This window comes from Dipteris shenzhenensis, chromosome 18 (genome assembly GCF_047967505.1).
Source record: "Dipteris shenzhenensis isolate YYH24624 ecotype China chromosome 18, Dip_SZ_1.0, whole genome shotgun sequence".
In the NCBI taxonomy this organism is placed as follows: domain Eukaryota; kingdom Viridiplantae; phylum Streptophyta; class Polypodiopsida; order Gleicheniales; family Dipteridaceae; genus Dipteris; species Dipteris shenzhenensis.
Window position 1 is genome coordinate 18982640 of NC_141613.1, and position 24145 is coordinate 19006784.

Consider the following 24145-nt stretch of genomic DNA (forward strand, 5'->3'; position numbering starts at 1 on the left):
TCACTAAATCTTTTGTTTTGAGTTGTCAAAACTAGTTCAAAAAACAACATTACTAGTATATTCAAAATTTTTGGATTGCTTTTTAGTCCATTTCTCAAATTGGACTTTACACAAGTCCAAAAATTTTGAATAGTGTGTTAGCTTATCTTTCTCCCATAATCCACCTTAAGTACCCCTTCATAGCATCAAGTTAGAGTTTCCTTGCCATGTTGAAGCCTCATCTTCAACGATGAATTACAACATCAAAGAATCTGATGGTACAATGCTAGGCTAATTTCAAAATGTCATTTGCACTCATCCCAATTTTTAAATGGCAAATAAGGCTACTCTACCGATATAAACATATTAAACTCTTCTTACAGTGCATCATCAAGTATCTTCATCTACATGGATCATTCTTCAACCTCTGGAATCATGCCATCACTCTTTCTTTTAGCAATTACTATTGTGCCTTCCTTAACAATGTCATTTGGAATTTGCACAATTTGTTCATCATTCAACCCATGCTGCAAGCATCTAAACTTTGACATGGTGAGTTGCCTAAATCACTTTCCATCCATTGAATATTTTCATGCAATGTGATCTTCAAGGATGGAGATTCAAGCATCATAAATGGCATCGCTTATGATGATCATGCGCACATCCTTCGTGGCAAATATGTTAGGCAAAAAGACAAATCAAAGGGTAGCATGGTGGAAGGATGGCTCATGTAAGATTCAATGCTCTATGTTACTGAGTTTTTAGCACAATTGCATCCATCCATGGGATGGTAGAGATTATCCAAGGCGAAGGGAGAGATTGCACAAGGGAAGGAGAAGAAACGAAAGATGAGCACTTGCACCCCCCCTTTGAATTAGAAGTCACCATCTTTTGTTTGTACAATTGTGGAGAAATGGAAAAATGGTTTGGAAGATATGACGAGGTTGAAAAAGACAACGAGAGGATAATATGAGGACTAGCACCATGTCACAAATCTCATCTCAAGTGACATGGATTATACTGAAATCAAAAAGACATCTCGAAGTGAATTTTAGAGGATTCAAAGTATTTATGTCAAACCGGGATTGCATATTCACGTAATCACATGAATTTTCTTATGATTACGTGTCGTGATGAGACGGATTTCATGCAATCATGAGCACAATCATGCCTTTGCACTATCAGGTGGCCTTGACTTTGGAAACAGGATATATAACAGTGGTAGTCATAAACCGGTAGTAGTAGTAACACTACAGCCGATAGTTTAACACAATACTAGCGGTGGTAGTTTTAGCAATATTGCCGATAATATTCTTACCACCGGTAATAGTAGTATTCCCCCTTGGAATTCTGTTGCTACTGGCAGTAATTTATATACTACCACCGGTAGTACTAATATTACCGGCAGTAATATATACTTTATTGCTGGTAATACTACTGGCCCAAAGTATGTGCCAATTTTTGAGCTCATTTTCACCAAAAGTGGATTGAGAAGAGGTAAAAATACTCCTCTCTTTAAGTATTGATCAAGGGGCCTAGTCTAGGAAGTGGTTCCTAGTCCCATGTCCTAAACAAGATTGGGGCCTAGTTGGAACCACAACCTAGGATCCAAGTTTCCTTGTATCCCCACATAAAGGGAGGATTTACTTAGGTTTGTTGCATGCATGCATTGAAAAATCATTTCTGCATTGAAAGTTATTATCTTTTAGGGAATCTTTAAACTTTTACATCAATGCATGATAATTCATTTGCATTTCATGTAATTAAAAAAATAAAGAATCTATAGGGTGGGAGTTATTATCAGATGATCCTTGTCTGCTCACTATTGTGTGGCAAATGCAGCTCTTTGCTAGTGTCAAGCGATAAAAATTTTTGCACACAGAGTAAGATCTACTCACAAGCATGGCCTCAAACACTGGCACTAAGCAAAAAGTAGGGGAAGAGCTAGGTAAGGGCGAGCACAAGAGAGTGATGAGAAGCATTTGGGATACCTTTTTTGTTAGGATGTGCAACATGGAGGAGAGTGAGATGGAATCAACCATGTCTAGTCTAGAGGGAGTTATCACCATGAAGTGGAGGATTCTTCATGATGCTAAGAGCAGTTTGCATTTTGAAGGTCATGATGAGCTTGTCAGGTGGGTGCAAGGGGATATAGATGCCATGCTTTGGGTTCACAGCTTTATTGGAAATGCAAAGACCCGCTTCAATGAAGCATGCAATGTAGACCCCACTCTTGCATAAGATTTTGATGTCTTCAAGTTAACACAATGGAAGGGTGTGTGGGCCAAGCATAAGAGTAGGGTCCTTGCACGTGTCATAGTGGCTAAAAGCTGGGACAAGAAGGCTATAGTAGCTTATGGGTGAGCTACATCCCTACCCGCAAGTGAAGAATAGCCAACCTCTACATCCTCTCAACCATTGAGAGGTGATGAGGTTCAAAGGGCAAAACACATGGCTAGTAACATAGACAGAGTGTCACACTTGGCATATGTCAAAGAGAGGGAGATACAAGTTGGCGAGAAAATCAGCTCAGGCACTTATGGCATTGTATTTAAAGTGCAATTGGTAGGAGCTGCAGGGTTGCCATCACGTGGAATATGTTGGAAAGAAGTACAAGGGGAATATTGGGATGTGTACATGAGAAGAAAGGAGAGAACAACTCATGCAGATTTTACACCCAGTCCTTGTACGTGTAAACACAGCAACCCGAGAAGAGCCACTATGGACCATCATGCCATACTATAATGGCAGTAGCCTATTGTAGCTCCTTCATATTCTGCCAATGGATCAGAGTAGGTTCATGTGCTACTTCCACCATGCTCTAAGGGGAGGAGCAGATCTGATGGCCACAACAACCGGGGCAGTCCAAGCTACATTAGAGAAGGAAGATATCGCCCAAATCAATGGCTTTTGTGAAAATCTCCTCCATTTCATCCATACACTTGTGGATGGTTTACCAAGGATGCACGCTAGAAGGTGGATGCACACAGACCTACACTCGAGAAATATCTAAATTGGATTTTGTTGGAAAGTCTAGATGTCGAATAGGCACCATAGGCTGGGGGATGGCCATGGACTTTTCGGAGAGTCGAAAGGAATTCAAGCATCTGAAGAAGCAATCTTTGGAGACAAATGCCGACTTTGCTGAGCGATTTTGCAAGAAAGAGGAAGAGCATGGTGGAAAAAATGGCTTGCACTCGAGCTACAGGAAGTAGCATTAAGAGGCAGATATACATGCCATGAAGATATGTATGCATTGGGATGGATCATTGTTGAGATGGTTCGATTTTTTGAAGATGCTTGGAGTTATCTTGAGGATGATCGTAAAATGACTCCTTCTCATGTCATTAATTCCATTAAGCGTCATGCAAAAGAACAAATGGTGCATCACATTGCCAATCAGAGAAACCTAGAGAGACCAATGATATCTTAAAGAGAGTAGAATGTGAGGGAGAATTGGCTATGAGGCCTATGGAAGAGATGAGCCTTGCACTTAGGCTTGCAACATAAGCCACCTTTTTGGTCTTGTAATTTTTTTAGGACTCCATATGTCAAACTTATTGTTAATGATTTTCCATTCGACGTAAATAAAGATTGCAACATGTACATTTTGTTAAATTAAAGTAATTTGGTTATAACTTATTTTGCATAGCATATGTAACAGTTTGCATCTTGCATGGGATATGCAACATCTTCATCCTGCATCGAGCATATTGCATGTGATATTTGCATCTTGTGTCCTACGTCACACATTAGCACCTCACAAATGTTGAATTTGATGCATGCAAACCAAGGTTGCATACTGTCGCACTCCGAGCATTCAACCACATTTTGTTCTCTACAAAAAGCAATATTTCCTCGAGGGGGGGCTATGTAAAAACCACATATAGCACGTGCGATCAAGGGGTATTAAAAAAGTCCCCTACCTGCAGATTTTTATAATCCATATACACACCTATAAATTTTGAGATGATTAAAGTATCCCTTATGTATGGAAATTTTCACTTTTTGAATTAAGAAACCCCTTAAGTATGTATATTTTCTCTAACTCCATTAAAATATAAAACCCCTCCCATTGATCGCACGTGCTATCTTACATATTTCTTAGTGATCCCCCTAGGAATACTTTCCTGTGAGAATGTTACAAGGAGAGTGTACTCCTCCCCTGCCCAAGGAACCAGAAGGTTCTAGAAGAGTAGGCAAGCACCCATTGATGCAAGATGGGGCTGAACGGGAGGCTCGATGTGCCAAGCATAAATGCTTGCAGTTCAAGCAGTTACACAGGGTTGTGAGTGCAATGCCCGAGCATGTGCCAGATACTATTGCACGTACATCCTTCTATGCTCAGCCTGGAGGTGTGTATGTCTAATATTACAAAAATTTCATGGTTCTAATATTAGATGTATCATTTCTTAGATCTTTTGTCAATAGTTATCACATACAAACTAGCAACCAACACCACAGGCGTTGGTTTTGCAAGCATGCAATGGAAAGAAGTCAACAAGCTTGTCTCAAACCAAGAACTTCTGGCAATTTGGCCCTTAGAGGCCGATAACCGTGAAGCCTCAGGCAGGCAAGGTAGGAGACATTGAAGAACAATGGAGGAAGGTATATGGGAAGGCGCCGCACCATAATGTAGTGATGTGCTTTGCCAAATTATTGTATGCACACTTCATAAAGGGTATCTAGGTGGACTTTTCATCTTATAAGGACAAGTGTACATGTGGTCGTACTAAAGTGATGATCACCCAGTCACAATTGTCCAGGGCATTGGAGGGTGCATGTGTACCACTAGAGCAACAAGTGGCACAGCTCCATGAAGACAATGTAGCCCGGTTCAAGCAAGTCCAACACTTGGAAACTAAAAGACTGCAAACCGAGCTGGAGCTGTAGAATGAGATTATTACTCTGCGTACCCAGCTCAAGAGCTAAATAGGTCCCCAAATTCTTAACATCTGAGGCAACAATTGACGTGTGGAAGGCCTCCTCACGCAGCGATATAACCATCACATTCAATAAAGCTGCATGGTGTTGTATGCTTGTCCACCCATCTAAGACAATTGTGCATCCAGTGTTATGCAGTTGCTTGAAAATTTTGCAATTTATGTGATCTTTCTCTTCTACATATGCCTTGTCTAACAATGTTGTATGCAATGTGTGGTATGAAGTGGGCTTGAAGCCCGGTCCATAGTTAGCAATGCAATTCCATGCATCTTTCATATCATTGTTATCGACCATACTCAGTGGATATCATGACTGCATGATTGATCTACCAAGTACACACTGTGCGTTCTCCAAATTTTGAATCTGGATGCTCTCAACTATTGTGGGTTGCCTAAAATTAGGAGTCACAGTTGCCGATCTAGCTTTATGAGTCATAGGTGGAGATCTATCTTGCATGTTAGTGTCCACACAAGGAGGTCTCGAATGGGAGCTTGCAACACTTGTACTTCTGTCACACGGTGTGTGATTATAGACTCTACTCCACTTACACCTTGACTTTCCCAAATTGATCTTCTTCGAATTTTTCTAGAAGATTGTAACTTTAGGGTGGGATAATGATTTTGCATTGTATGGTATTGTCTCGTTGTGCATTGTAAATTTCTTGTGATCGGGGGATGCACTACTAAGAAATCCTAGGTATCACGTGCATTCAAGGGGTATTTAAAAAACCCCTCAACTAAAAATTTTTCCCTAATAAAATCACCACTCTTTACTTTTATGAACGAGGTAGAGCATAATATCCAGTTGAGTTATCAAACAAACACTAGCACAAACAATTGTCTGGGCTATCAGAGGGAAGCGGTTGCACAACATATGGTTGAGAAGATGGATTCTGACAAACAGCTAACTGCACCTCCACGCTTGCATCTCCAATCAATGTTTCACGTGCATCGTGGGCCTCTTGTTGCAACCGTGTGTTGAGGTCCTTCAAAGAGATTGTTTGTGAGGCTCAAGACATCATGAAGTTAATACGATCTTAGTAATCCTTATCTCTCGTGATGGTTCTACCATGTTGCAGTTGTTAGCAGCCACAAGATTTCCCATGTACTTCTACACTTTGCAATCCTTGGTGAAAAATAGGAGTTTTCTCATAGAGACATTTCATTGTGATGCATTTGAACGATGGATGTCAAAGTTGACCAGAAGGGCAACAAAGGAAAAGATGCACGACTTAGAAGAAACATTGGGATCCCCTACATTATGGAAACGGTTTGAGGATGCTTCTAATGTTATGAAACGTGTATTATATGCGCTTAAGGCTTTGGACTCAAAGGCTCCAACAATTGAAAAAGCATGGATGCACTTCTGGAGTATTAAGCAAGTTCTTATTGGTGGCGAGAAATCCCACTACTCGCTTAGGCCAAGAGAATGAGAGAATACCATTTAATGCTACAAAACACAACGAATTGTGGCAATAGTTTAGGCCTCGATGGGAGCAAGCTCACAATCCCTACATAGTGTTGGGTACCTTTTAGACCCCAAGTGGTGGAATATGAAGCCCGAAGAGATCCCAATTGTTATGCATGACTTTCATAAAGTTGTGCAACAATATTATCCCCAAAGCCATGAGTTTGCAAAGTGTTGTAGTGAGTTAGCCAAGCATCGATGCAAGAAGGGGTTGCTTGCATCGAGCGATGTTCAAGCATTGGTAAAAACTACATCTGCTTGGAAATGATGGATGATGAATGGTGGCACGTGTGAGCTTCTATGCTCGATTGGAATGAGGATTCTTTCTTAGACGTGCTCAAACTCAGGCTCAGAAAGAAACTGGAATTACATTCATAGTACTTTACAAAATACACTTCCAGAGGATCGGGCTGAAAAGCTAGTGTACATCTATGCCAATCATAAAATGCTAGAAACATTAGGAGATGTGGGATATGAAGAGAAAGCTCCAAAATGGACCTACAACACCCACCTGATGCTATCCAAACTAAAGCAACCCCATCATTGCAGATCCCAAAACCCCAAGAAGAGGATGAGGAAGGGACTGATGGTGTGACATTGGAGGAGTATAGTGATGATGAGGATGAATCGGATGAAGATGAAGGAAATAATATTCGCCTTCCACATGGGTCTGAAGATGAGGACATTGATGATGAACATGATGAGGATAGTGACTCGTTAATTTTTGGCAATGATCATGATAGTGGGATTTGAATGTCTAGCAAGAAAGGCAAGTGGAGGATTTTCAACCATATGGATGCATTTGTTGCATTGATGCCATGTGAGCCATGCATTTATCATGGATTTTTCTCTTTAACTCTCAGGTTATTTTTCAACCCAATCGCATCAACAATAAGTAGGAAAGGCAAGTGGAGGATTTTCAACCATATGGATGCATTTGTTGCATTGATGCCATGTGAGCCATGCATTTATCATGGATTTTTCTCTTTCACTCTCAGGTTATTTTTCAACCCAATCGCATCAACAATAAGTAGTAGTATGGGATTCAAGTTGAATGACAAAAAATTCATATATTCAAAGATGTGAAAATGAAGCACCCCATGCAAGAAAGGGAAATAAAAGACTACTACTTCTAGTATATCTATTACATATGCTTTTGAGATTGAGGATACTTTGATCTCATCCAATGGTATGACTTGGGAAATCTCCATTTGAATTCATAAGATGCATGAGAGTTGGCTAGCTACGGATGATAGAGAATCATCTAAGGCTTATCTAGACTAAATGGTGAATTACATCCAAATGGACCAATTATTCCCAAATGACTCATCTTTTACACGTGAGCCACAATTTATCTTCTAGAAATCATGTTTATCAATCATTATCCCCTTTATCAATTCTTTTTGTTTGAAACTATTGAATGCTCGTTCCAACTTGGGTTTGATACTTTTTTGGTGGAAAAAAATTTTTGATGCTGACAAATGCTTATTCTAGCTTAGTTTTCTATGTGTATTTAAATGTTTATATCAATGCTTATGCTTCCAAAAGTATCGATGCTTATTTCTCACTTATTTTAACATCGATTAAACTCAAAAGTTATTTCAACGTTTTAACTTTCTAATGTAAGAAACATACAAATAAATATCAAAACTGATAGCATTCTATAGAATATTCTATGCCTTGTTCCAAACAAATGATGTATTCTTGACTCCACTAAGTATATTATTCAATCAAATGGAGTATTTAACGTACACCACCTATATCTTGAGTTCAACAATATTTTGCATATATTGTCTTCTTCCCACTATGAAATAGTGAAAAATGACATGGAGATGAGTTGTAAAGTGTTGTAATTGAACCAAAGTTACTTATAATTTTGATGAATTATTAGCTTTATTGGGCCATATTTGTGCAGGGGTGTTGCAGATTTACCCAATTTTGGAGTTTACTAGGTCATATTGAGTGGAGATGGAAAATTTCCAAAGGAAGAGAGAAAGCCCAAAAATGTTGAATCATGCGTTCTACATAACATTTTTTTCTTCCCTTGTTAACAAGAACTAGATCACTTAATAGACTTTATCTTAATGTGTAACAAATAGTAGCTCATCTCTTAAAGTAATATACATTGCAAGTTTCGATTTTTGTGCAACATAAGTATAAAGGTATATGGAACCAAAACATTAAAATTCATGTACTTCCCTATTTCAATTTCAAGTTCCCAAAAAACCATTTCATTACAACTTGATGCATGTATAGTCATTTAATTGGAATGTTAACAAATTTCATGTAGTACAACATAATATCCATGCATTATCAACTTTCATTATACCTATAGCTTGTAACAATTTTCAAACATAACTCTCTATTGATTAGTATAGTTCATAAATACCCAAAATTCTAACGTGTTACTACATACAAAATATATTGTTTTCAACAACTCAGGACTAATTGCACCTAGTGCATCATCACAATGTTTGACACTTAGGGGTGAACTACGAAGAAATATTGTGTATCATGTGCGTTCAAGGGGTATTTTAAAAACTCCTCAACTTAATTTTTTCTCCGAAAAAAACCACCCCTCTTTACTTATGAACTAACGGGTTTTTTCCTAAAGTTGAATTAAAAAACCCCTCTGGTTATTGTAATCCTGTTAAATTTTCTTCAAATTTTGAATTAAAATACCCCTCCTTTTGAATGCATGTGGTACACTAAAATTTTGTGAGGTGAACCCCCCGAGGTTTGACATTTTACCTCAAGCATTTACCATAGGATTTAATTACAAGCCTATATAATCTTGTCACTAAATAATGTGCTAGAAGGTTATTTCCAAAGTAGCTTTGAATTTTGCACACCTCAATCTTCTTACTTAATCTTATATGCAAGGAATATCATGATGCTGATAAATGGTGAGAAATAGGAACATGTGTCCCCATTTAACTTGTTGAGGATTTGTAATAACATGTCAATATGTTCTATGGAACTTAAAATGCACGTGGGTGCGGGCCTGTCTAAAGGATCTTAAAATGACTCATATTCAACACTTGCACGAGTCTCTCAAATTGTGTGAAACTTGCATGACAAATATTGTGTTCAACCTAGTAATCTGGATGTTGGAACAAGCGTTTCCATTTGGTTGGGTTTTGGAAAAACATGTCAATGTGTCTTATTATTCTAGGCTTCAAAATGCCCATGAACACAGGAACCTTTAATGCATGAGATTCTTAAAACTTAATTTGTGTATATCATTTCCCAACTTGTGATGTAGCTCACATGAGATATTAAATATAGTATCTAGTGATTTTGATTCATTAACTTACAAAACAAGAGATCTATTTTGATGCTCATAAGTTATTCTAGGAGGTTGAACCTAATGAATATCGTAGCAATCAACTACATAAATTCTTCCTTGAAGTATGAGAAAATGTACTATATCTATTAGTATCTCTTATATTTGTGCCCTAGTGGTACATTGATCCATGGTTCTTATGCAAATTGTCATAGGTTGAGGTTCTTGTGCAACGTTCTCATCACTCCCTAAGATGAAATGGTGTTTGCACCCTAGTCCTAGTCAACCAAGAGTATCTTTTAAAAATCTAATGGTGTTAACTAAACAACACAAAACACTATTCCATCTACCTATAAGGGCCCAGTTTGAGCACTCCTTCCTAATCATGACACACACTATGACCACAAGAATGACATGCATCAATTTCTATTAAGCTACAATATGCTGCTAGCATCTGTGATGCCTTTTTATGATCAATAAAGCTGATTCAAAGTAAAGTTTTCTGGGCCTTTAGCTTGGTGGTCAAGCTTAATCCTTCTTGCAACCCTTGGAGTTACAAAAATGCCAATATGGTAAGCAATCTACTTCTAGATATGGCAACGTGATTGAGCTACAGTGCATTGAATGCATTACTTTGAGGACACTACATTTAGTCCTTGCTTTAATAAAGGTAGAAGGACTTTCAAGAAAGTGAGCTTCATTTGAATTTTGATCTTCCTCTTAGATGCCTTGACTATCACCTTTTGACTTGCGCTTCTTAGATGGCTTGACTATTACCTTTTGACTTGTAGGAGGCTATGTTTCCTCTAGGTATGATTGGATAACACCTTTATCTAAGAGTAATGAGCCTTACAAAACATTGGCTCTTACTTGTGTGGATTATAAAAATGTTGATTGTGAAATTTTAAAATCAATGACTGGAACAATGAAATGTTGCTTTGAAAGGGTTCTCAATTCTTTTCACACAAAGTGTTTTAGCCATATAGTCTTTTAATAACTTCGCTTCCATGAAATATTCTCATTGTTATGGGAACAAGTAGATTTGAAGCATACAAGTATAGGATTTGCAAAAATTGAATGGAGAATCGCATAAGGGTTGTGCATCATGGAGGTTAAAGTGAACTAAATTTCTATGGCATTTCTTTGTCTTGTTTCTGAAATTTTGTAGCTTTCAAGTGGCATTGTTTCCTTCTTTATTTGTTTTGTAAAACACAGTGAGTGACACTTTACCAACAAATTTTTGTGTCATGCTGGATGATGTACACACACACACACACACACACATATATATATATATATAGAGAGAGAGAGAGAGAGAGAGAGAGAGAGAGAGAGAGAGAGAGAGAGAGAGAGGACTCTTCAAATGGAAATTGACAATTTAATCTGGGGTGACGGTTGTTGAAGATGTGATCATAGAGCTAAGTGCATTTGGTAATTGGAGTTGCTTTGACTTGATGTCCATGGAGGTAGACTCGAGAGGCCTAAGTTAGTGAAGGTGAGGTGGGGCGGACTGCGGAGGGAGAGTTTGTTGTGGTTTAAGAGAGTGCCTCGAGAGGAGCACAAGGACACGTTGCAAAAGGTATTAATAATAAGGTAATAAAGAGGGGCGCACCTTTTCTCTCTTTTTTAGGTGCCACGCTGGGCGGTGGGGGATGTTGACTGGATTCTACAGGCCGACGTGGAACCGGCCAGTCGGTGAGAATTTGAACACGTGGGAAGGCCAAGTGGCGGGTGTTTTTCACGCGGAGAGGAAAGAACACGTGGCGAGGAGGGCGGAGGCGAGGCCAAATGGGGGAAGGAGGGAGCGACACGTGGAGGAGAGCGACGTGGTGGGATAAATATACAAAATTAGGGCCTGCGGAAGGGGTACGTGGGGATTTTCATCAGCGCTGATGACGAAAGAGCTGTCTGGCCAGCCAGCCAGCCATGGCTGCCTTTACGTAAACCCTTCTTCTTCTTCTTCTTCTTCTGCTTCACGTTTCACCGCCCTCCTCATCGCCCTCTACACGCAATCTCCATGCACACTTCCTCCACCGCCTCTTCACCTTCACTCTCTCTTTCGTCCCCTCTGGCACCTTCTCGTCCTCCGTTTTTGTTCCCGCATCCAGCCCCCATTCTCCTCATCTCCCTTGTCTTTGTCGTCTGGGTCTCCCTTGAACCTTCCTTCTCTCTCTCTCTTTCGAAACTTGTCTCTCATGATCTCTCTCTCTCGATCGATAAATTTGTCTCATCCACTCTGGCATTATTGATTCCCTCGCTTCGCTACTTATTAATACCCTTAACTTTTAGATTTCGATTTCCTATGCTCTCTCTCTCTCACTCTCTCTCTCTCTCCTCTTTTGCCTTAATCTGCATGTAACCTTTGCTGTCTTTCATCCTAGGTTTCGATTCTTCCTCTCTCTATTTCGCCATGTCATAAACCCTTTCCTGTATTTCTCTCTCTCCCTCTCTCTCTTGCTCTCTCTATTTTGCCTCAATCTGCAAACCCTTTCTGTATTTCACAAGCCTTTTTTGCATGCCTCACCCTGTTTCTCCCTCTATTTCCGCTTACAGATGAGCTCGTATGCCCCTCTAGTTTGCTTCTTGATCGATCCTTTCCTGCCCTCTTTGATCTGTTACACTAATTCCTTGTGCTTCATTCTATATCAGCTTAATCAGAAATTGAACTTCCTCTCTTTCATCCTTTCATTGACCCATTTAATGCCTTAAGCTATCTTTATGCGTGCCTATCACCTTATCCGTTCATTCACCGTCCTTGCACCTTCACCGACTCCATCTGCGGTGATCTGCCAGTCCTTGAGCTACCTGCTCGCCCACGCATGCTCTTGCCTGCTTTTCTGCACGTGGAAGTTTGCATAGGTCCTCTCCTTTTTAATGTACTTGAAGTTCGACTCGTTCGGAGTCCTTCGTTCCTTAGATTGACCCTTGGCCACCTCTTCCAGGGACTTTTTCCACAGTCCGCCTCTTTTACGGTTATTCCCTTAAGGTCAGGCTCGAGTCCCACGTGCAGTTTTAAACCCTGAAACTTTCTCCTTACAGCTCCGGAGTTCCTTCCTTCGTCATAGAACGCGTCTACCGCATTGCGGGGTGAAAAGTCTTCTTCACTCATGTATGTATCCTTTGTGGACGTATCAACTTCAAGTGGGGTGATGCGGAGCCGAAAGTTAACTTTCTTTTGGTCCCTGCTTTCTGGTTAACGGCACGTGATAGTGTTTCTTGCTGTGAATTAGCTATTCCCAAGAGTTCAAACCTAAGCGGAGGCCATCCTACCCACATCCACGATCGGTACTGGTCTGAGGAAGAGAGGATCTAGGACGAGACAGCTTTCATGTGCAGAAAAGTGGCGAGGGAAGAGGAGGAATCCTTAGAACGTAGTAGTCCCAACCCTTATGTAGAACCAGGTTTCGTCGATATACCTGGGCTGAAAAATGGATCGTCTCGGCAATCAGAAATGTCCATGATCGTCTCTGCCCTTTCCCATGCTTCAGCGGGAACTGCCGGGTATGCCTCTCAAGCGCCCAGTTCTTCAATTCATACATCGTCTGAACATATGGCCTTTGGTCCCGGCAATCCTTTGGCTGCAGCTCAACCAGAGCACATAGCGATCAGTAAGTGGCTGCCTCCCCATTTCGACAGTAGAGCAGCCTCTTTCGTCATGTCACAAAATCAGCGTGTACTGCAGCCTGTGGATGCAGAAGAAGAGGTCGGTTGTGCTCCACGTCTGCATGATGAGGGCTTGAAGGTAGGCCGCAAGCGGTTCATGTCTAGCCTTGGACAGCCGCCGACAGAAGTAGATTCACCGAGGGCGCAGCTAGATGTGAGACGCCGTGATCAGAGCGTGGACTCGTTCAGCTCAGGTTCTGGCAAGACTCCGATTGCTGCATCGCTGGAGCTTCGAGGTTTGTCTGATCCCTCTCTTTTTTCTCGTTTCGTCTTGCATGTCATTCTGCCTTAAGCCTTCCAATTTGCAAGCAAGGAGTCGATTTGCCAGCAGTACTGTTGATTTAGGTTTTTTCTCACGATGCGTCGTCTCCCACCACGAAACAGATAAGAAAGAGAGGTCGCCCGAAGGCTTGGACGAGGATCCAGATCAGAAAGGTAGAGAGGGGAGTGCAGTGTCGATACAAAGTTCCAGCGATCAGCCAGAGGAGCCGTCGAAGAAGCGGCGATACAGGGGGGTGAGGCAAAGGCCTTGGGGCAAATGGGCAGCTGAGATTCGTGATCCAAAGAAAGCTGCTCGGGTGTGGCTAGGGACATTTGAAACGGCAGAAGATGCTGCTCGGGCTTACGACAATGCCGCCATTAATTTCAGGGGCTCCAGAGCTAAGCTCAATTTTCCTGAGAGAGTGCAGCTGGATCTTCTGGCAGCGCGGTCGAGGCAGCAGTTCGGATCGCTTCCAACGCTTCAATCAAACCTTTCACCAGGTCCCCGTTTGCTCGCTGCTCCATCCACAGACTGGGTTGAAAGAAATATTGGAGCTTTGCCAGAGTCCATGCATTCCCACGCCATCCCTAGCAGCGCATCTTGGTTCAGCGAGGTTGGAACAGTTTCTACGAGCTCCACAACGTCACTCATAGATCCTCACCACCCCGCCCGACTTAGCATCGATCCTTACCAAGCTTCCAGCGTGGGCTACTCGCAGCTTGAAATGCCTCAGCCAGTCTTTAATCCCGATCTCTATCAACAATTGCTTCTGCGTTCTCAGCAGCAGCAGCAACAACAGCTTCAGCACCAACAGCAACTTCAGCAGCATCAGCACCAGCAGTTACTCCTCTGGAGCCAGCAGGCAAGAGCCTCCTCTCCTTGCATGTCAATGCCACCCCATCATGATTCCCTACAAAGCATCCATTCCTCTTCGCTTGATCCATCTGGACTTTCTGCGCATCTCTTGCAAGAGAGATCAGAGGATCAGACAGTACTGCAGGGGGCATCAGACTTTGCATTGGGTTCGCTTGGCATGCAAGCGGGTTTGGGCAGGTCGATTTTTTCACCTGATACAGCTGGGAGACGGTTCTCGAATGCTACTCAAGATAGGCTGGCGTTACAGCATCTCAGTCAGGCACAGCTAATTCAACAACAGCAACAGTCAATATTGAGAAGGGAAGACAGGGATGTTCACTTTAGCGGCAGCAGTGATTTGTCACAGGTGGAGATGTTCACGCAACCCTCGGTTCAAGTAGCCTCTTCACAAACTCACATGTTTCAGGAGGGTCAGGATTGGGTTGAACGAACTGCTACCTTCAGCTCTGGTCCGCCTGCTGGTAATCTGCCTGCCGGATGGCCTTTCGAACACCATCCGCCTGGTAATTAAGTTCGTTCTTAGGACACTTACTCACATATTGAATCAGGTCGCAAAGTTAATTCTCATTATTTCAAAATCTTTTGACACAATCGTTACACTACACAAAACTCGTCAGATACAGCCATCACGGCTAGCTGGGCCTTTATTTTGCAGCGGACCATGATCAAAAGGACTGCATTCCGTTGTTTACCCCGTTTGTTTATCCTGATTCCTCATTGCTGGATGGAGAATCTATTATACTCTCCTGTTCGTTTAGATGTATTACATAATTCAACGCACCCACAGAAGACGTTACTGAGTGTACTATCAAACGTTTCCTTCCCCGGTGGGTTCAGATCCTTGAGCCTCTGCAAACTGTGAGAATCAGGTCGCAAAGTTAATTCTCATTATTTCAAAATCTTTTGACACAATCGTTACACTACACAAAACTCGTCAGATACAACCATCACGGCTAGCTGGGCCTTTATTTTGCAGCCGACCATGATCAAAAGGACTGCATTCCGTTGTTTACCCCGTTTTCAGTTTGGTTTATCCTGATTCCTCATTGCTGGATGGAGAATCTATTATACTCTCCTGTTCGTTTAGATGTATTACATAATTCAACGCACCCACAGAAGACGGTACTGAGTGTACTATCAAACGTTTCCTTCCCTGTGTCTCTCTTTTGAGTCGGTGGGTTCAGATCCTTGTGCCTCTGCAAACTGTGCATATGGAAGATGAGTTAATAACGTAGTCACCAGGTTTGAATATTTTGTTATGCAAAAAGCCTTTACGTTGCTGTTATACACTAGAATGCCATTCCATTGGTGTATCATGATACCATATGCGAGCTTCACATGTCGGATCTTCTCAAAAGACTAGAAGACTGACACGTCTTTGATTCTGTTCAGAAACTGTGAATGCAGAGACGAGCTCAAGGCAACGCAGATCCCGGAATCTAGTCTTTCAGTATTGCAGTGCTATCGGAGGGACTCGTGAATTGCTCTCATATTGTGCTCTTTAGTATCTTGTGTTCCCTCTCTCTCCATAGAGGGTTTGCATTTGATTGAATGCCGATGTTTGAGAGGTTAAACTTGCATTCTTTTCTAGAGATGGCTTAATTTTCTACTCTAAGAAAACGGTATGATTCTCTTCTAGCGTGGGGAAGTTGTTTGTTGTAATGGATGAGCCTCCAGGCCTTCCACAGTTGCTTAATGTTGTAATGGGTGAGCCTTTACTGCGGTCCGTGGTTGTATACGTTTGGATCGATGCATAAGGTTGATAACACAGTGCTCAAGGTGAGGTAAGCAAGGTGACGGAGTTGTCGTGAGATTTTTTATAAGGTGAACCGTGAAGGAGTTTTCGGGAGACTTCTTACAAAGTTAAATTCAAATATTGTCGCCTGCGTTTTAATAATTCGAGATAACTGTGACAGTTGCCAGAGTTTCTTGCCTTCTAGAAATCGTTGAAACCTGCCCATTAATAATGGGTTTCTGTAATCCGAGACTCGAGTCGGTCCATGCGTTGTGAAGCTGAAGGGTTATATTGAGAAACATTCCTGGAGGCTGCCTCGAGTTTTCACCAACCACATTTATATTCTGTGGATCTTTTAGAGGGATTCGATTGATCCTGCAGAAGTGTAGCGCTGGAGGCACAATAGAAACGTTTGGGCAGTTGAAATCTAGCATAGACATACTGCTGAAGATTCTTAATGTACGTCACGGATTACTCGTCCTGACTCCCGAGCTCTTCACGTTTCCTAAGTAGACAGCTGGAATTTATTTAAACTGAGACGAGAGCCAAGTAGGATTGTGGTTGCGTTGGGAAATCGGATTCATGCCACCCACCTTTGGACTAGTATTAGCTTGTGGCAAGCGTACTGCTGCCAACTGTAAAGAAAGAGACAGAAAGGATGCATTGGGTAAAGTGGGGTATTCCTTTGCATGCAGGTAATTTTGGAAGCTCCAGTTGGCAGACGCTATGACGAACGTGTTGAGTACCGCCGTTGTAAACGGAGAGACAACCGATTGGACATCTCCCAACTTTTATTGCATGCACCTCGGAGCTTGCCATCTGTTGCCTCTCGAATATTACCCATGAGATTTTGATTTGGATTCGCCTATTACTGTGTGATGTAGCCCATTACGCACTCTATATTTTGGATGATTTATGATGCTCCCTGTAGCTTTCGAAGAGCGGTCGTTCTTAGATCCGCAGCTGTCATTAAACCGTGAGGACACGAGCATTATAAACGTAACTCTAGTTCGTCCAAGCCTGCAAAATGCAATTGTCAGAGCTTGATCATTCTCAGAGCTTCCAATTGTGCCTGCCTCCAACACATTCCGTTCGTCAACAAAAGGGAAAATGACTACAAAGAAGATCGTCTATAGACATAGACGTCCCTGCCCCCCACTTCCCTCTCTCTATTCTTGTCTTAAGCTACTTGTTAATCTATTCTCATTGATGTTTTCACATAAGTAGCTCCCTTTGATATTCATCAATTTAAAGCTGGCCTCCTTTCTTGTTTATACTTACATGGATGGAATTCTTGCTTTGGTGAAAGCAACATACTTCAAGGCAGCACATGTTTAGTGTGTTTTTGCTAGGGATCGCATCCTTATAGCACTCAAGGCAGCACATGTTTAGTGTGTTTGCTAGGGCGTCGCATCCTTAAATCACTTTTCCTCTCTCCTAGGCACCTAGGAGCCCATCGAAGTAAGTCTAAATCAATATTTTGTGTGGCTTTTGTTTAGTATGCAATAAATATTTTATGATTTTAGTCTCTCCTTAAGTTCCAAGCTAAAGAGTATTTTTAGTGTTAGTTACATGGCAAAAATATGAAGATTTTTGTTTTGATAGTTAACTGTTTGCTCGTTTGTAAGCAAATAAAGGAGTCATGATAAACCCTTATGTGAAAGACTATCACCTTGATTTTTTTTTTGTTAAGGTGGAAGATCAAAATTTTTCATTCTCTTGATTTCCTTCTAGCAAAAGTATTGAAACACGAAGTAGGTGTTCCATACCACTTGACTTTTTGCCTCAAGTATGGAGTCGATTTTCTATGTGATAAAAAATTGTTGAGTGTTCTTTTTTAGAATTGGCTCAAAGAAAATCATACGATTTTGTAGCGACTCAAGAGAAACATGCACAACGAAAATAATACAGCTGTAACATCATACATGGCCTTGGAGTGGTCATAGCAAGCATAAAAATGAGCATTTGTGTGTGCCCTTTCATAGATGAATCCAATCACAATGGTAATTGGTCTACTACTAATGACATTTTCTACGGAAGTCCTACCTACCAACTTTAGAGGCTTGATATATTTGCCATTGTAATAATTTTCACATTTTCTTCCCTTGCTATAGGTGTTTAGATTAGGGTATTTGATACCAAATGTAGGAATGGATCTTATTGCAAGACGCTCCTTGCACTAGACACTCCTTGAAGCTATTTAGATTTTCAAGAGGCTTCTTCAACTAGTGTTTGACAGAGACCCAGAGATCGATAGGATCGTAAACTTGTTTGAGTGGCAAAGGATCACAGTAGTGGGCTGCTTGATTAAGGAGAGGAGCATAGACCCACTAGCACCACTCACTTCGAAGTAGGACAAGTCATGGCGATGCCATTGGTTGTGGAAGGAATGGCCCTTTTGGGAGGTATAATGGGATCCAAGTATAGTGGGAGGTATAGTGGGATCCGAGTATGTGGTTTTGGCCGTCCAGAGTAGGGCTTTTGAAGAGAGGTGTGGAGGTGCCCTTTTTATCATACACCACACACATAGAGCTAGTGCCCTTTTTATCGTACACCACACATAGAGGCGGCTACCTGGACTCCTTTGAGAGAGAAACATTGGATTGAGCAACAAACAGCGAGTCATAAAAAATGACGAGTCATGAGTTGTCGTTTGCAACATGCTATCTTCTTGTTTTACTTGGCCTAAATATTGTTCAATTTTAGAAAGTTTTGGAAACGTAAAAAATAACTATTTTCATAACTTTTACAAAATAAGCTTATTTTTAGAATTGATGTAGAAAATTCAGAATTGAAAAATATCCACTTTTCAAGTCAAATTAGAAAATTAAAAAAGTGAAGTTCAATGATAGTATCTAATATTTTACAAATCTTTCAATAATTCATGCATGTCTATGTAATGTATAATGTATTCATCAATTAGAATCACAAAGACATGTTTTTTTCTTCCAAAAGGAATGATTTATCAAAACAAAATATTGCTCACATTTCACCATGAAATATTTACAAACCATCAATAAAAAGATAGTGACAACATCTTGTGAAGAAGATAATGAGACTCATGAATAGCACAAACGTTTTTTAATAACACGAGTAATGGGCAAGAAAGTGAGAAATTATATCCTAATGAGACTCATCAACATGAGTAATGGACAAAAAGGCAAGAAATCCTATTCTATCATTGGATGTTCTTCTTCTTCTTGGTGTGCCTCTCCCTCTGGTTGCTCAAGATTAGCATCAAGAGTATTGGTTACTGTTTCATCCTCCTCATTAATAGCATCTGGTTCATAATCAAGTAGATCTACAATCTCCCCAACAGCTTGTTCACCAATGGGAGGTTGAGGCTCTCCACCAGAAGCATCAAAAACCTTGGATCAAACTCTGTAGTCTTCATTCCCACTTCTTGGTGCTCGTCTGGCAACTCTCCTACTCTTTGTTCAATAAATTGTACCTGTAAGGGGTCACACTCAACAGTAGCAACTTTTCTCCCCCTCTTTAGAGCACTGACAGTTGTGGTGCCTGTTCCAGCAAACAAGTCCATTATCCATTCTCCCTTAATTGAAAGAAGGTCAACATCAAAAGCTGAGGCTTTTGATAAGGATTAATTATGCCTGTTAATTTACCACTTGTATGCCTGAACTTTTTGCAAATGCCAACTCTGTCAAACACATTTGTATGAGTTGGTTTCATTGCAAAATTATATGTCCCTTGAGCTCTTAATCTAGATGGAGAGTGAAAACCAATCGTTGCAAACTCACATGCCCAAGAAAGTCGATCAAGTTTGTACCCATGGATGTTGGGTTTAGTCCTACAAGTAAGATTCTATTAAAAAATGCCACAAAAATGTAAACAAAAGAAAAGAAAGGGGTAAAGAAGAGGAGTAGAAATAGTACCATATGATCATCTGATTCACCATGTTAAGGTCTATGAAGGCTTTTTGAGCAGCCGTAATTTGATCATGAGCATGAAAAAATATGAGTGCCCATGATTCACAAGTTGTCACTTTTTGAAAAGTTTGAATGACTCTTTTATAAGCACTTAATCCATACTTTACATCATCATTGACTGAGTTTGGAGCTTTGAAACCGTATGGAGCATCAATGATTGCTAAAGTATAAGGACGAGCGTCGAGTTGTCACAAATGTGTCCATCTCCTCCACTCATCTTTCATGAATTGTCCAAAGCAAAGGAGGCTCATCCACATCATCTGAAATATATTTGTGTAAACCAGGAACATTTTGAATTATTTGTTCTGGCTCTCTTCTTTTCCTCTCTGTTCAACAATGAGACAAAAACTGTTCAAAGGGTTGAGGAATTTATCTCAACTTAACATGAGGGTCTCGATTCTGTATTTCAAAGCTATTAAGTAAGACCCAAGATACTTGAAACTTAAAATGGTATGAAAGAGTTCACATTTTAAAATATAAATCTTAACATTTGACAAGAATTGAGATCGTTAAGGCTTAAAAATGAAAATATTGATCTTAGAATCTCACATATGACCTTAAGCTAGAACCTCGAATGCAAAGTCCATGTTGATGAGAGTAGAAGTGGATTCTAGAATTGAAAGAGTGTTCATGTGACCTTAAGATGAAAACTAGAAGAAGAACCTTACAAACATGGAGGTAGGATTCTGGAATCCACTTACACATTTTTCAAATAGAAATAAGAATCTCTCAAGCTCCTTTGGGTTACTTGAATCAGGATGGTATTTCCTAACTTCATCCCAATCACTACAGTTCAACTTTTCTATCATAATTCTTTGCATGCGCAAATAAGATTTTTGCCTGCAAAGACAAAACTACGTTTATTAAGAAGCTAAAAGCAAGTTCTTGAGTGAAAATGATTGTTATAACATTTGAGTGAATGAGCAAAGTAAGAAAATATACCTTTCAAATTCTGCTCCCATCTCCTCTAAGGAGATGTTTCCAGCCTTCACACGTGCTAGAACTCTTACTATTGGAGATGTATCACGAATTCCTTGCAAAGATCTCCAAGGGAAGAGGCTTTATGCCTTCATCTGCCTTGGCTTTCCCATGAGAGCTAGAAGAAGCCTTCAACGTCTTTTGACCTTTCAACTTTCCTTGCTCCCATAAATCAAGAATCTCTTCTTGCAGGGTCGAGACATCCCCATCACAAAATGCCAACTGAAAATAATTATCATAATGCTTGATGGTAGGCTTTTGGTCAGCACCACGTGCATTATTCTTGTGTACGTGTAGACCACATCTCTCACAAAGTGTGACTTAAAATTTATCATCAACAATCCGGCCTTCACTTTGTTGCTTGACCCATTCATTATGAAAGAATCTAATTTTTTGAATGAAAGTAATCTATAAGTGATAATTTGAGTCAACATTGTGATCCATGGATAATATTGTACACTCCTCATCAGTCAAACCTGCATAAATCCAACAAATTGATGTCTTATAACTGTCAATGTGGTCATATTCTAGACAAAGTTCTTTTTTTACAAGCAATCCGTGGGTTCCACCTAGAACATAATACTTGTAAGAATCTACCCGAGACTTTATCCATGAGTTCTTTGTAGGACATTGAGTCATGTCCACCAAGTAGTGGTAGCACCATGGCTGTAGGTTTTGATTTCATTTTTCTCTTGAGGTTGGAAACATGCACTTCATTGATACGTTGTAGTTGAAGTGGCCTTTTTCCGGTCTTGGGATCAATGGGAGGTAGTTCAATACAATTGATGGGTAGCTCACAAGGCAAAGCATCGACCATCTTTGTCTTCTTACACATCTCGCGGGTAGCATTATTTGAATTCTCACCTTGTGGAGCTGACAAGGGTGCACGTGGACTTGAGGGCACAATCTCCGCTTCACTTAAGAGTTGTTTCTCTCTTTTTTTGCCCTTACTACCTTTTGTTCTTGTGTCTTGCACAGAAGGTTCTTAAGCTGGCTCCTCTTCACTTGAATCATTAGTGTTGGTGTCCACATCTTCTTGCGTGTCTTCATCTTCATCAGAGGTACTTGCAGAATCTGAACCACCAAACATACTCTCCATGTGCTCCAAAAATGCTTGACCAAAACTCTAAAATCCAACAAGAAAATAGGAACTTAGGAAAAGAACATGCAAATTATAGTTAGAATAACTAGGAGATGAAGAGAAAAATTTCTTACCAAACCTTTTGTTTGCATTGCATCTTCAAAAAATTGTTGTGTGCTTTGGGGATTGACCTCTTGTAGCTCAAAGTCCTTTTGAAAAAGGAGTACAACAACTTCAGATGATCCTAGTTCACGCTTAACCAGAGAGAACATCTTTTCTAATCTTTGCTCCATTACATTTATGATACGTCCAGCCCATTGGAATTGATCAGTATCACTTGATAAACCTTTATGTTTAGTCACGAGCAAAAAGGTAGCAGTACGCTCAACTATTGTCCTATGAAGGCCAGGAACTCCCATGGTCAATGTCCAAACATGCACATACTTTGATTTCTAGTCTTTCCCTCAAAAGCATCGTCATTGCCAGTAGGTTTTGAAGCCTCCCTGGAATACTGGGATACTGGAATAGGAGCCTCGATCTCATTTGAAGAGCGCTTACCTATACGACCTTTCACTCTTGATGGTGTCAACTGGCTTTGCTGTGGAAATTATTCTGTTGCAAGAAGAGGCTTTTTTAGACACTTTCTCCCTTGTTGGCATGACCTCACTTTGCTGTAGAGACTATTCAAGTGCAAGAAGCTCTCTCCTTAATGAAGCATTTGGTGAGTTGGTCGATCTTGTCTCTGCAAATGCTGGACTCATGGGTGGTGCTTGCAAACAAGAAGTCGTCAAGGAACCTGAACACCCCAACCTTCCTCTTCCATCACCTCCCCCCTCAGAAGGTGGGGTACTTTTTGATGCTTTGGACTTTTTCTTGGAGTGGAGAAGCTGGGATTGTGATGCCATTTCCTGGAAAACAAATACTGAGATTAAGAATACTTAAAGTATTGAAGGAAAGAGAAATTAGTGAAGAAGTGCTTGTAGAAAAGTCACATTAGCATGCCCCTTCACGAAACACGTTAGAAATTGGATTCTAGAATCTAAACTGCACAAAAGAAGTTTAAAGAAGAACTAGTGAAGTGGACAGTAGCATGGAAGATGAAACGTAGAGTGTTGTAAAAGAGCACTGTGTTGCAAATGTAAGAGGTAGGATTCCAAAATCCTAGTTTGAATGGTATAGAAATATGAAAGTGCAATATTTACCAAAAAACATCTAAAACGTAAAAATTGAAGAGAACATTGTGAAATCTCTCCAAATTCAAACAAAGTTAGTGAAATTGGGAGATAATAACTGCAATACTATGACCAAAAGAGCACTTTTCTCATTTTAAACACATAGAAATTGTTGCTTCCACTTGTTAAAAAAAGCAAGAAAAACGTCAAATAAAGAACTTTTTTAAAGAAAAACCCAAGAAATTTCAACTTTTATAGAATTTGTAAACTAAACATGATTTTTGTTGGGAATTCTGACCTCTTTGTAAAGAGCGTCGGTCGACAGAACTTGAGCACAAGGAAGTGCTAAAATTATGTTTGCTGAATGGGGTTTTTGTGTGTTGAATGTAGAGTCAGTGAATCCAAACTGAAGGATGGAATTTGATCCACTAAGACTCATGAATACATTGGAGAGGTGAAAGGAACCGAAGATCCACGATCGTAACCACTTTCCCTTCTTCTTCTCTTTTTGACACAATTTACAAGATTTCACAGAACCTGCTAGGCGTTTCCCCGAGGTATAGATAACTCAGATTCTAGAATCCGATTTCATGAAAACAAAGGGACGTAGACGAGGGCAATAAACAATAGTTTGAAGCTTTTGCATGACGTAAAAGTTGTTTGTGCTGATGTTAACATAACTGCGCTGATTTTCGGGATTCCAATATCCCAAGTGTAGAGAACTGAGATTCTAGAATCCCAAGTGTAGAGAATTG

At 40.5% G+C, this 24145-nt stretch overlaps 1 protein-coding gene and 1 pseudogene across 2 annotated transcripts; one reads left to right on the top strand and one right to left on the bottom strand.

The window, feature by feature from the left end:
* The first annotated feature begins 12569 nt into the window (after positions 1–12569).
* LOC147890905 (uncharacterized) lies at positions 12570–16028 on the top strand. Of its 2 annotated transcripts, XM_087389372.1 has the most exons (3): positions 13225–13284; positions 13359–13575; positions 13724–16028. In XM_087389372.1, exons 2-3 carry the CDS (start codon positions 13437–13439, stop codon positions 14986–14988), a joined length of 1404 nt encoding a protein of 467 aa, XP_087245498.1. In that variant the 5' UTR covers positions 13225–13284; positions 13359–13436; the 3' UTR covers positions 14989–16028. The 2 variants fall into 2 exon arrangements, with proteins under 2 accessions (XP_087245497.1, XP_087245498.1); XM_087389371.1 differs by having other exon boundaries at positions 12570–13575.
* Positions 16029–21182: 5154 nt separating this feature from the next.
* On the bottom strand, positions 21183–21822 carry LOC147890906 (uncharacterized; annotated as a pseudogene).
* Between the last annotated feature and the right edge of the window lie 2323 nt (positions 21823–24145).

What these genes read in the sequence shown, in the direction of transcription:
- LOC147890905 (XM_087389371.1), top strand. Translation starts at nt 13,005, where the DNA reads ATGTGCAGAAAAGTGGCGAGGGAAGAGGAGGAATCCTTAGAACGTAGT. An exon ending in TGCATCGCTGGAGCTTCGAG is followed by an intron (nt 13,576 to 13,723) that starts GTTTGTCTGATC and finishes ACCACGAAACAG; the next exon opens with ATAAGAAAGAGAGGTCGCCC.